The sequence below is a fragment of the Hetaerina americana genome, unplaced genomic scaffold (genome assembly GCF_022747635.1).
Source record: "Hetaerina americana unplaced genomic scaffold, ioHetAmer1.1.p SCAF_4, whole genome shotgun sequence".
In the NCBI taxonomy this organism is placed as follows: domain Eukaryota; kingdom Metazoa; phylum Arthropoda; class Insecta; order Odonata; family Calopterygidae; genus Hetaerina; species Hetaerina americana.
Window position 1 is genome coordinate 11,152,540 of NW_027286985.1, and position 12,427 is coordinate 11,164,966.

The window sequence follows — 12,427 nt, forward strand, 5'->3', positions numbered from 1 at the left end:
TTTAATTAATTCATACGAAAAAATGCACGCTCTTCGTAATTTCGCAAAATATAGTCGTTTAACTGCATGAAAGGTAACCCATGATATCAATTTTTCTGTTAATTATCTAGTCTTCAAATGACTTGAGTATTTTGACGGAATTTTCTAAGAACCCGAGAGCAAATGAAAGTACGTAATTCAAACCAACTATCGTCGAAACATATCATTTAAAGAGTAAAAATCGGATTTACATAAAGTGCTTTGTATTGAAGTTAATAAATAGTAGTTCCTTATTTTCATATCATCGCATTTATACATTGTTCAAATAAACTAAATTGAAAGGCAACTTCATTAAGCGGCATTAGCTATATGGGATAAAATGAACCGAAAAAATTTCAAAAATCTATTAATAGCTTGTCAGATACTCAAATAAATCAGAACCGACAACGTCACTTCATTGTTGATCAAGGATGATCAACAATTCTTACCAAATAAACGCCCACCGAGATAATTGAATGGCAAACCGTGTGACAAACAAGCTTGAGGTAACTCCTGAACGCCTCACTCCTACAACTTGAAATGTCAAACCCCCCCAACTACTCAGCAAGAGGGTCTTCAACGGCTGAGCCCCTTGAGACACACAGACCTTGCCTCTTCCAAGAAAATTACAATCCCTTCTCCTTCCAGTAAGGCGGGACTTGATTTATGACGTCTGCCCCCGGAGGGTCAACCATATGACACATGCGGCGGAGGGTGCTTGTATTCGAGAGGTGAGGAGAGGGAGGCGGGGATGAGGGCCCGAAAGAGGGACTCATACGAGGGGGGGTGTGGAAAGACCGGCGGGGGTAGGGGGTGGGGAGAGACCGGCGGGGGCAGTGACTACTCCAGTCAGTCGCGCGCTCAGCTCAAGATACAGCAACGGCAAAGCTATCCCTTCGAGCGTGTGTGTCGGGTCGACAAATACCATTACAACGCCCTCCTCAACTGGACATTAGACCTGAGCGAGTGAATTCAGACGGGCGCTGAAAAATCACGAAGTGTTAGATCATGACCGGAAAAGGATAAGTGCTGGGTTCGTGCCGTGTTCTCCAATGCAGTACGAAGAGTATTCTTGAAATAAACCGTCGACGGATATTTTTCTCCTTCGTCAGTTTTTGATGATGGAAGATTCCAAAGAGTCATCGGAGAATGGCTGAAGATGCACGCAGCAAAAGGAGGAAAGTTTCCCCCAACGGATTCCTTATTGGTTTTCGTGCCGTCTTGAGTTAAACTAATAGCACTTCGCGAGCCTCTTCAGTCTCGAACGCCGAGCGATGACGAGGGGAACTTTACGGGAGATTTTGTGGCATTCGTATGTATCTCACTGAAGTTTTTCGTCTCGTGCCATAGAGTCATGTGCCCTAGACTGGTTCGTCACGCAAGCATTCGGATGCCGAATTGCAGCAGCATTGAAAAGGTGAATTTTTTTCTTTTTGCGGGATTTCAAATCGACCTGAAATATTATCGCGTCAGTGTCGTAAGTCCATTCGCATTATGCAATCCCACATTCATGAAGGAACGAGGCTAATAATTCCTATCCAACTGTTTACTGTCGATACTTTCAAAAATCATGGATCTTAAAAAAGAGTTGTTTTCTGGTTTAGACCGCACAGTTATAGAAAATTCAACGCGTCCACCGGAGAAAAAAGAATTTTACTGTGCATCTATATGTAAGTCCTCACTGAAACTGTGGGAGTCTATCTAACTAATCAATCAACCATCAATGTTTCTGCTGTGGATTATTTTCCAGATATGTAGACCAATGTTCTGGGCTATCTCATGCATTTGGAAATTTTGCCATATTTTGATGAAGTGATTGCAAACGATTTTGATTAAAGTTAAAAATGAATTGAATGTGAATTATATATATATATATATATATATATATATATATATATATTTATATATATATATATATATATATATATATATATATATATATATATATATATATAAACACACACACACATATATATATAGAAAATTTTAGATGACGTTCAAAGTGGTGTCAAAATTCGTATGTCACACTGAAAAGGTAAAAAATAAATGCAAAACGTTTTGTCATCATGTTTATTTTTTGTTGTCATTAATTACCGTAATTTTTCCATCGATAACGCTCACGCGTTATCGATGCGCGTTATGTAATGAAAACTGTAAAAATCCAAACATGGACGTATTTTTACACGCACACATCTGACATAGACGCATTTTTACACACACTATAAATAATTTTTATGCGCATATTTATATGTATATACAGATGCGCGGCATCAATACACCTTCAAAACATAACTATGAAGCCCTGGGCGCGCGGTATCTATACAAATTCACGATAACTACCAAGTTCTGGGTGCGCGTTATCAATGGGAAAAAACTGTAATCCTTTTTATATAAAATTACGCTCTCAAAACTCTCGACTACTGATCAATTAAATGAATTTGATGATTTCCTTAATGTCTTGATGATTTTAAGAAAGTATTTATTTTAAAATTCTGATAACCTTGCCAGAACCCCCTCATTGCACATCCATATCAACTGCTCTTACCTTACAGAAATTCAAAGAAACTATGGACAATGCGAATGATTATTACACTTTAAAATCGTTACTATGAAATGCTTCATTCTCCTTTCTTCCAAACTTTGCACAAAATATTTTTGACCACTATTCGTTTTGCCTTTAATTTTACCTAATACGTATCTGTTGAAGAAGAAATATTTGTCACTCCATACGGTTATTTAAAATAGATTGCCCTTCTTTCTTTCCTCTCCATCCCTAAAGGCACAGATGACTCTGCTGTCAGTTGCCTCTATAAAAACTACTACTAACTGAGTAACTTCCTCTTTTCTCTGGCCAGATTCAAACTTGTCCTCATATTCCTGTCTTGTAGCAGGATTAACCTTAATATTGATCTTGAATGTGGATATAGAACTTTTCTTCAAGATACCAAGCTTGATGACATGTGGAATCATGCATTAAGGGTAATGGAACTAATCCTATTAAAATAATTACATCTCCTGTGCAATGTTTGGTAGTACCCATAAAATTAAACTCCTTAAGTTTATCAACGACATCTTACACAGGCAAATGCTTAATATGTGTCAGAACCTCTCCGTTCAGACAGTCATATCTCTAATTCAGCATGGCCTCTTTTATACTGACATGATATAGTTTCCCATGTAAGAGGCAGTTTTCAGATTCATATATAACAAATATAATTTTTCATGTTTCCATCTACAATATATGGTTTTCGAAAATGAGGTGCATTTTTTGGTCTTGATGAACATATTTCAATTTTCCATATCTTTAATTTCCTAATTATTCAAAGGGCAAGTGTCTGATTTTTATTTAAATGATGCATATATCAATGGAAGGACAATAAAAAAATATTCCCATTAATATGGTCGCAATCACAGTTAAAATTTTCACCACGTTTACATGTCAACTCAACTTTTTCCAGGAGATGATTCATTTGATTTAAATCTCTCTTGAATAGTTGAGGAATGCACCAAAATCACATTCATAGATATTTCAAAGACATATGAATGAGCAATGGGAATATTTTTAAGATTTATCCCTGAACCCAATATAAGTACCTAACCATATTTTTAAAAAGTGAATTATTTTCAAAATGAACTTATTATTTCATTACTTTTCTATGTATTTTAAAATTATTAATTTCTGCAAGGAAATAGCTAAAAATGGAAATAAAAAAAAACATTTCTTGATGGACTCAGACGTAAAGGTTGAAACACTATTTCAACATTTAGGTCTGAGTGAGTACGTATCCTCTAAATCTGTTTCCTTAATTAGGTTCTTAGTACGCTACTAATTAGATACTTAGTAAGCTTGATGTGATGTAATTTAATGGTTTAATTAACTTTGGCAATATTTTCTATGTTTTAATATGTCCTCATTGTGCATTATTATTTTTTTCCATCAATGAATTATCCTCATATATGATATTTGATCAACAATGTTACATTTTATCTCACAAAATTGCCTCCATCTCCTAGTTGATGGACACTGGTCATTATTCTTTAAACATCAGGCTTAAAATTGATGAAAATTAGCTCACATATGAAGTCATATGGTGGCAATAGAACATAGCTTAGTTCATGATAAAATATCCACCACTCTTAAGATTGGGCTAAAAAATTTAAATTTTGAGTTAAATGTTGAATACAATACAAATTAGCCTGAATCATTGGTTAGAATATAATAATATCCACATATATAATCCAAGGCAATAGCTTCATTGGAAATAAAAATATACTACCAAATTATATGCATCAGTAGAGGCAATTGGTACTCAATCTAATATTAAAAATGGTTGTCATTTAATATTTCAGTGCTTACCAGTCCAGGATTCCCATCACTGAAGTAAAGGTTAGACAAGAGAGCATGCCTCATCTCAGTGCTTGGAAGCTGTGAAGCCATGTTACTTCCATCTTCGGGATTCACTTTTCCAATCCAAGTAAGGTTTTTTGTTTTGCCATCTTTTATGTGTAAATTTGCAGCCATCTAGGAGGAGGAGAGGAAATTGTTTTTAGACAATACTGGTAATAACTAATCAAATTAAGTAGGACTTGTGATATCACAGATATCCACTAAAATTAAATATGCTATCAATAAACGATATTCTAAGTATTAGAACTCTCTTGGGAACTGAAGGCGGCACAGTTAAAGGTATCAGTGCCCTTTATTACCCTGATCTCAATGTGAGAGTTTCACATGCCTCATGGCTTAATTAAGGATGTGGTCTACCTCATCTGTTGATGCCAACATTCAGATGGATTACTGTCGTTTTAATGGGGAGTTAAATTGTCTAATGGATACCCACTCTCCAATAGTGTTTTAAAAATGTATCGCCTGATCACAATGTTCAATTCTTACGAGCTTTAATCATTATAAAGGTACAATGAATTTGGGACATATTTGGAAAAAATACCCGATACATGAACCTATGTATTTTCTGAAGATGAGCAAAGGAAATGTTTGAACTTATTTGAAAATTAAGCCAAGTAGTCATCAGAAGTAGAGATTCTTAATTAGAAAAATACATTCAAATTACAGTGAAGTGGAAGTAATAATATATGAACAGCATTTAATGACTCGGAAATTTTAAATATTAGAAAGGGAAAATGCCTGATACATGACCTAAAGCTCTTAACATTCACCCTCAAGGGCTAGTTGAAATGCAAACATGAGGTTATCCTGAAAACTGGGTTTTTGGCATTTCCAAAAGGAAAAAAAAATCCTTTTCCCTCGTCTCTGTGCCACAAACTTTCATTTCCATGTGTGATTTTCATCATTGCCATGCAATTGACTGACTTTTGCAAGGTATGAATGGAAAGGATTCTGTGAGAGTGAAGAAAATGAAATAATGAATATTTTAATGAATTAAGTGATGATTGTGGGAGATGCAAATAATATTAATATCAAATGACCCACCTCACAATTTGTGTTTGCAAATGGCCATGGTCCAGCTCCCGCTCCAATGATAAAGGCTGATGGTGAGCCAACTGCCTTGGCTATTTCACCGAGGTCATATACTTTGGTCCGATCCACAGTGGGCAAAAGATATGGCGGACCTCCAACTTCAATTATCTTTGGATTGCCACTCAAACCTGCAGGAGTAGTACACTTTTTTATTCTCTATCCTTGGGAATGGAACAAAGGGAGGCTGGAAGTAAATTCATGAATTTTAGGTATTATTTTAATCCTGGTTTTGGAGTGCTTATTTAGTTCAGTGTTAGGTGAAACATTGAAGCTGAGGTGGAGGATATACCAAAAACTTATCTCGACTGGTAGACTACCCATAGCAACAAAAAAAGTGTTTTGGCATAATATTAATCCAAAATTTTCATTTTATTAATGCACATGAAAGAGCAAATAACTATTGAATTGATTCATATTTCAATTATTTTCTAGCAAAGGGTTGATATCATTGGAACTTGGAGGGCAGTGTGAGCAGTTACCAACCCAGAAGTTTTACTCAACAGTTAAGTTAGTACATCTACATCAGAAATTACAATTTTACAGGAATATATGAAATTGCTACAAGCTGGGCACCCCTTCCTAGAATTAATTACTTAGTCTGAGCTCTTAAAAGAAAATGAAATTTTGAAGACTAATTTCAATCACGATGAAACTGGATGTTCAAATTTCTCACCTCCATTTTGGATAATGGCATCTGTTTTTAATGAAATGTTTGAAGATAATTTTAAATGGGAAGGATGGTGTCTCAGAAGAAGCTAGGGTTTATTTATCATTACTAAGAGACTGATTAAATAGGAATAGTGGATATTATAATATTTCTAATTATAATCATGCATTTATCATAAAAATTCTCAGAATGTTTAGGCAAGTTTCATTGAAGGCACAAATTGAAAAGATGGTACAAAGCACTCAATTCGCCTATATTTTGATGAAGATCCTACTCGGAGACAACTGAGCATTTACAGAAACAAGATTTGGTTGGAATGGGAGGTCTGGGAATTTTTTCAAGGTCCCTCTTCAGCTCAGAGTACTTTCATCCTCCCTTCATCCCATCCAACATCCCTATCCTGTTCCTTCCCTTTCCTCGTTTGTCCAACATTCTCCCCTCAATCACAATCTTCAACATCCCACTGCCGATCAATACGCTCTTCATCCATTTTTCCTACCTCGATAGGATTTCTCCCAACAAACCCCTCTCTTCGCCCACCATACCAAGTACTTCCTCGTTTGTTTTCTTCTCGGTCCATTTCAGCTTCTCAGCTTGCACTTAAATAAGTCTTTAATTTTCTTTTGTAGAGGCTAGTGATTATTGGTTGATCTATTTGCATAGGGTTAAAATGAAAGCATTGCTTTTAGGAAATTATTTCATTTATTCTGTGCTCTCTCTGTAGCCATCATTATTCTAATGATAGGACTTTAAAGAAAGGCTACCCGATATGTACTGGCAACTTTGTGCATAGGATGATGGAGAGTGTGACTGAAATGTTAAAAGCAACGGGCTTGGAACATTAAGAAGTGAAAGAAAAATAAGCAGACTTTGTGGAATGTTCCGTTTTCTGAACGGAGAGAGAGCTCGGGCAGATCTTAGGAAAGAGGTGAGAAATCCAAATTTCATAGGGAGAAATGATCACAAATCCAAGGTAAAATGCTGCGCACAAAGAAAAAATAAAAATAAATTATCATTTCTTAATAAAACAATTGGAACAGTTTACCTGCAAAACTATTCGAGCCCTTTCCTAACAGGGTAAATACTTTTAATAAAAGATGCAAACAATTTATATAATAAATCGATTGATGTGCTGTGTAAAATTGTATGCAACAGCTTAGTTTTGATATTTTTCTTGTTAATTGGAAAACTGATGTTTATGAGATGAGGATTTTCTTTTTTTGTGTTATAGATTGTTGGAGATTGGTGTTTGGAAGTTTCCTTTAAGTGAATTTTTTTCTGACTGATTCTATTCATTATCTTTTGTGATACTGATTGGATGTGAGAGATCATGATATTTTTCCAAGGCAAGTTTGAATGTAATACTTGGGACTTTTGTGCCACCTGACATTGTCTATCTCCACATGTAAGTTTCAATAGAAATATAATTAGGCATTTGTGTGTTCTACACTATGAACCTGAGACAGTGATAAGATGATAGGGTACATTGAGTGTATTTTATGATTTTTTTCCGGCATTTACGGCATGAATTATGTAAAAGTTTAAGAAACTGGCTCTGTCCCAAGGTTACTGACAATAGACCTTGTTTATTGCACACTAATATATGCAGAATTTTAGAAGTGGATAATATGATAGATAGTATTATGCCTGGATAATATGATGGCCAAACCGCAATCAAGCAATTTGGCAAGACCATCTTTGTCTGACAATTTTTCATTAAGATATGACTCCACTCAGGGAAAAGCAATATAGTAGGAGGGGATGGGATAGAGTTAGATGAGATAAGTTAAATCCAAGATGATAATTAGAATGGGGGGAGACATTGGGGCCTAAGTCTGTATTTAAACTAACGCTAGATTTTTGGATGACAAAACATTCGTCAGGGTCAAGGGGATGGTCAGAGGGGGACTCTTTCAGAGATATAAGTCCGCCACAGGAGATATCCATTTTGACAATGATTACTCCTGCACATCCTCCTTGATCTCACTAGGAAGGTAGGGTCGGTGCATTGGCTAATGTACTTTTAGGCTTCCCACCCCGAGGGACCAGGTTCCAATCCCAGGGGTAGGAAGATTTTTTGGTGGCATCCTGATCCATTATTTGGGTGCTTTTTGGAGAGCACAAAGGGGCACGCTATCCACCAGATGGGGCAGTAAATTGTGGACTCCATAAATCTACAAAATTACATCCCTATCCCTAAAGGCACAAATGACCTTAGCTGTCAGTCGCCGCCTCTAATAACTGATACTAATGATTTGTGCTCATTAGTAAAATACCGTTGGGTCATAGGTTCTTGGTTGCTTCAAAGGTTTTTGGACACCACACAGACTGCAAAACTAATGAGAGTAAGAATTTTTTTCCACAAATCATTTTTTTATTATTTCCGGGCCTGAATTCCATTCTTCCAGTCCCTGGGCACCCTCAGCCCTTCACCCTAGCTGTGTGATTTACAGGTCTTCCTGAGAAACCACAAACAGCACAGGGAGAAGGAACTAGCACACATTTTATTACCCAGGGAATTCATTGATTCCATATGCCTTTCGGCCTAAAATTAAGTGAGCTTCATCCTCTCATATCAAACCATTCTTTAGCATAATGCATCATAATCTAGTCCATTTAATCCAGATTTAGGAACTAAGGTGACTTTTTCTGTTCTACTTCTGCATCAATGCAACATTTTGCAAGCTGCAGCTATATGGCAGGGAATGCAAGGACGCCAGCCAGAAAATATGTAGAGAGGGAGACACCTATCAAGGGGCGATATGATTTACTTATTCAGTGTAACATTTTTAGTGTTCTGATCTGTCAAGAGTGGAAAAAATTTGGAAACAAGAGAAGATTAGGAAGGATCACTGGTGGATAGTTTCAAGGGATGGTAGGTAGAACCATGGGAAGCATACCGGCAAGGTTTCAGATCCGTACAGTGAGAGGTATGCTCCATATCAAAGTGTTTACTCATATCTTATTTACATCTTTACTTTAATACCAATTATCACTTCTCTTCTTCATGCAATGTTTCTTTCACCAGCACTGCCCTTCTCTCGATGTCACCACTACCATATCTATTAGCCTCAGAGATAATTTTGAAATCGGATTTTCTATCCCTGTTCTATTTTATTCAACCCTAATACAATATCTGTCTTAGATTTCTCACTTCTCAAGAATCTCATCAATTTCATTTTCTTGTAAAAGCTTCATCGCTAGTTTACTTGCTTGTTTGAATACAAATATGATTCCACTAAAATTTATTAAAAAATAATGATAATATTAATTTTAATATGCAATATTAATATCATTTCCAAAAACTATTTTCAGTTAGAATTTGCAATTTGAATTTGTATTTACTCTTAAGACCATTAAGCATATCATCCACCGAAAAGTTGAATACCAAGAAGTAATAAATTTCATTGACTAATGATGAGATGTTAATCAATGTTCTCCTAGTTGCAAGGCATTTTAAAGAGGTGATATTTGTCAAAGGAATGCCAGGTATGTGACTTTGGTGGTAATATTCACAATACTGAGAGCACCTGTCAACAGGAGGAACTAGATACATCCTGGTTAGCTGCAATGAAAAGTAAACCGATGGTTTTGAATTAAATGGTAGTCAAACTTTAGAAACATAGGTGGATAGTCAAGTGTATCTTCTAATGGGCACATACTTTTTCAGTAAAGGTGCATGTATACTTTAACCCAGAAATGATAAAAATATGTCACAGTGAACGGAGTACAGTACAAAGGCATTATATTGGCCGATAGTAAGAACCTGAAGGACTTGTCTTACGTTGCTATTGTCAGAGACAACATAAAATATAAATTTCTAGCATATTTGACAGACATTTAATTTTTCCTTTTTATGGTCAACAGGTTAATGAAACGGAAGAGTAAATTGAGAGAATTGTTATCATAAAAACGTTTGTTGTTGGCCTACCTTAGTTCGGGAAAAACTTCGTCTCAGAATGTTAAAGATGACTTAATCCTCAATTAACCACCGAATGCATGCGCAGAGGCTTACCTACCTTTGCAAGCCAACGTGAATGGATGTTCGCTGAGGTCGGGACAATCAACTACTTCAACTGTTACTTCAGCGAAGTTGGAAGTCATTCCATTGGACAGCACTAAAATAGTAATGTGTGGAGTTTACTATATTATATCAACATCCGTTGGTATTTACCCACCAAATATTTGAACCCATGATGAGAAATTATGTAGGACAAAAATACAGACAGCGATGATGAACACAGCAAGCACACATATAATTCAACCGCAACAGTTTTCGACGAATTGAGCTATAGTTTTAGATTTGTTGCTCAAAAATGTAATGAGTTTTACTACTGAAAGCGTAACACACAGAGTGATTTTGAGCTGCAAGAATGGAGTGTGCATTGTCAAGCTCACCTTGAGCGATTTCTTCTAAAGAAGGAACAAAGAGATTTCTTGTCTCAATCGGAAGTTTGGTCATTTTGTCTATTGCTAGATGCAAACTTAATATTTCTATTACGACGAACCAACTTCTAACTCCAAGAGTATAACGTTAATGATTGCTCTCCTATCACCTTCTTCCGTGTGCCATGGATCAAATAAGTCAAGGACGATATGATAAGGAACTGCGTTCCTTTGCAACCCAATAATTTATTAATAAAATACCTTATGATCTACTGATAATGGTATTGTTCAAGTAGAAAGGCATTAGGAATTTCTACAGTATTGACAATGTTTTCCATTCAAATGAATATTTCTTGAAGTGATAAGGTAGAGATGGGAAATGAAAATAAGTGGAACATACGGATGTACTGCCCCACATTTCCTGGTGTAAAAGGTAGACTTATTTTTTTGCCATTCTATTCATGCTATACGTATAACTCTGCCTCTTTGAAGAATTAACATGTATTTCTGTGATGGTTCCTCAGTAAAAGAGGCCCTTGGATAACGTAGTATCTACCAATTCATTAAATTTCATAAATTTCTACCAATGTAAATAAACAAACAGCTGGTCTAGCAGACAACCCCACACAAAAAACTGATTACATAATGTACTGTCATTTTGATACATTTAAATATTAGTTATACACTCGTGAATAATTAAAGGGGAATTTTTTAACCGATTTGGTTTTTATATTCAGTAAGAATTAATAATTCTAACTACTCGGGTTATTTTGATGCGGACAACGATAGCTACTTGTTTTTCAGCGGCAGGTTAAAGTAGTTTTTCGCGGCGCCGCGTTGCATATGGTGAACATGATTTTAAAAACATGTTTGAAGAATTCGATAAACTCCGCCAATATTTTTGAGACGTTGCTTGTAAAATTATTCGAATAAAGCGAATTCAATTATGATACATTCTATTAATGCATCACGATCGTTGTCGCTAGTTAGCACATCGCCTCGATTTTTTCAACTGACTACCGGAAAAATCTTATTTCGCCAAACATCTCAGTTACTGCGTTCCCGAGTTTTCCCTCGCCAACCCTATCCCTTTTGATAGTAAGCCAAGTATAAATGGAAGAAATGGAAATCTTGCATCACAAGGAAGTTTATAACCTGGCTAAAGAAAACCTCTTACCCTCCAACTTCGTTCTCCTAGATATCCCGCCGCGGATTCATTCTCTTCGCTGTCCTTCGGTATCCTTAAACCCTCACCCAACATACACATCACCGACTTCAATCACAACATGCAATTAATCCCCCCTTCATACCCTTCTTACTCTCTTACCTTCCAGTTAAGGTAGGTTTTGGTCGGACACTATACAAAGGAACATCAATATATTTCCTTGCCTTTCAAAAAACGTCATATCCGATACCGCCATCAACTCTCTTTGATTTCCACATGCTCCCTTCATATGTGTAATGTTCTCAAAACATAATATTTGATTCCAACCTTAAGGTCCAATTATCTGATTCCCATTTTTCTATCTTCATCAGAAGTACTTACTTCAGGTCTATTATGATACTTCTATAGCCTAGTTTGTTGACCAACTTCTTCTGATTTATTTGTATTTATTTCTCTGTGAGTATAGATATTCACTGCTTTCAACCATCATACAACCTTGCTTATAGTCATTATTCATGGTTCTATGAATGTGCCAATCTTTTGCCTTGTTGTTCCACTTTCAGTTACCTTTCACCAAATACTCTCTTTGATTATAGATTCTTTATTTGCAAGATTTCCAAATTATTTTTTGGCCATGCTCAATAAGTAGGCATGCAAATGAATTTGCAACTAATATTGCACACATGGGAAT

General features: G+C 36.0%; 1 protein-coding gene across 1 annotated transcript in view; it reads right to left on the reverse strand.

Annotated features, from left to right (window-relative positions):
- The window catches only part of LOC139692617 (ester hydrolase C11orf54 homolog), a 26,960-nt gene extending 15,882 nt beyond the window's left edge, over window positions 1-11,078 (reverse strand). The window contains exons 1-4 of the mRNA XM_071590912.1: window positions 10,584-11,078; window positions 10,205-10,303; window positions 5,471-5,646; window positions 4,376-4,540 (exon numbers count right to left, since the gene is read on the reverse strand). Coding sequence (XP_071447013.1) covers window positions 4,376-4,540; window positions 5,471-5,646; window positions 10,205-10,303; window positions 10,584-10,647 — 504 coding nt within the window. The 5' untranslated portion in view covers window positions 10,648-11,078. The remainder of the gene's footprint in view (window positions 1-4,375; window positions 4,541-5,470; window positions 5,647-10,204; window positions 10,304-10,583) is intronic.
- Window positions 11,079-12,427: the final 1,349 nt, after the last annotated feature.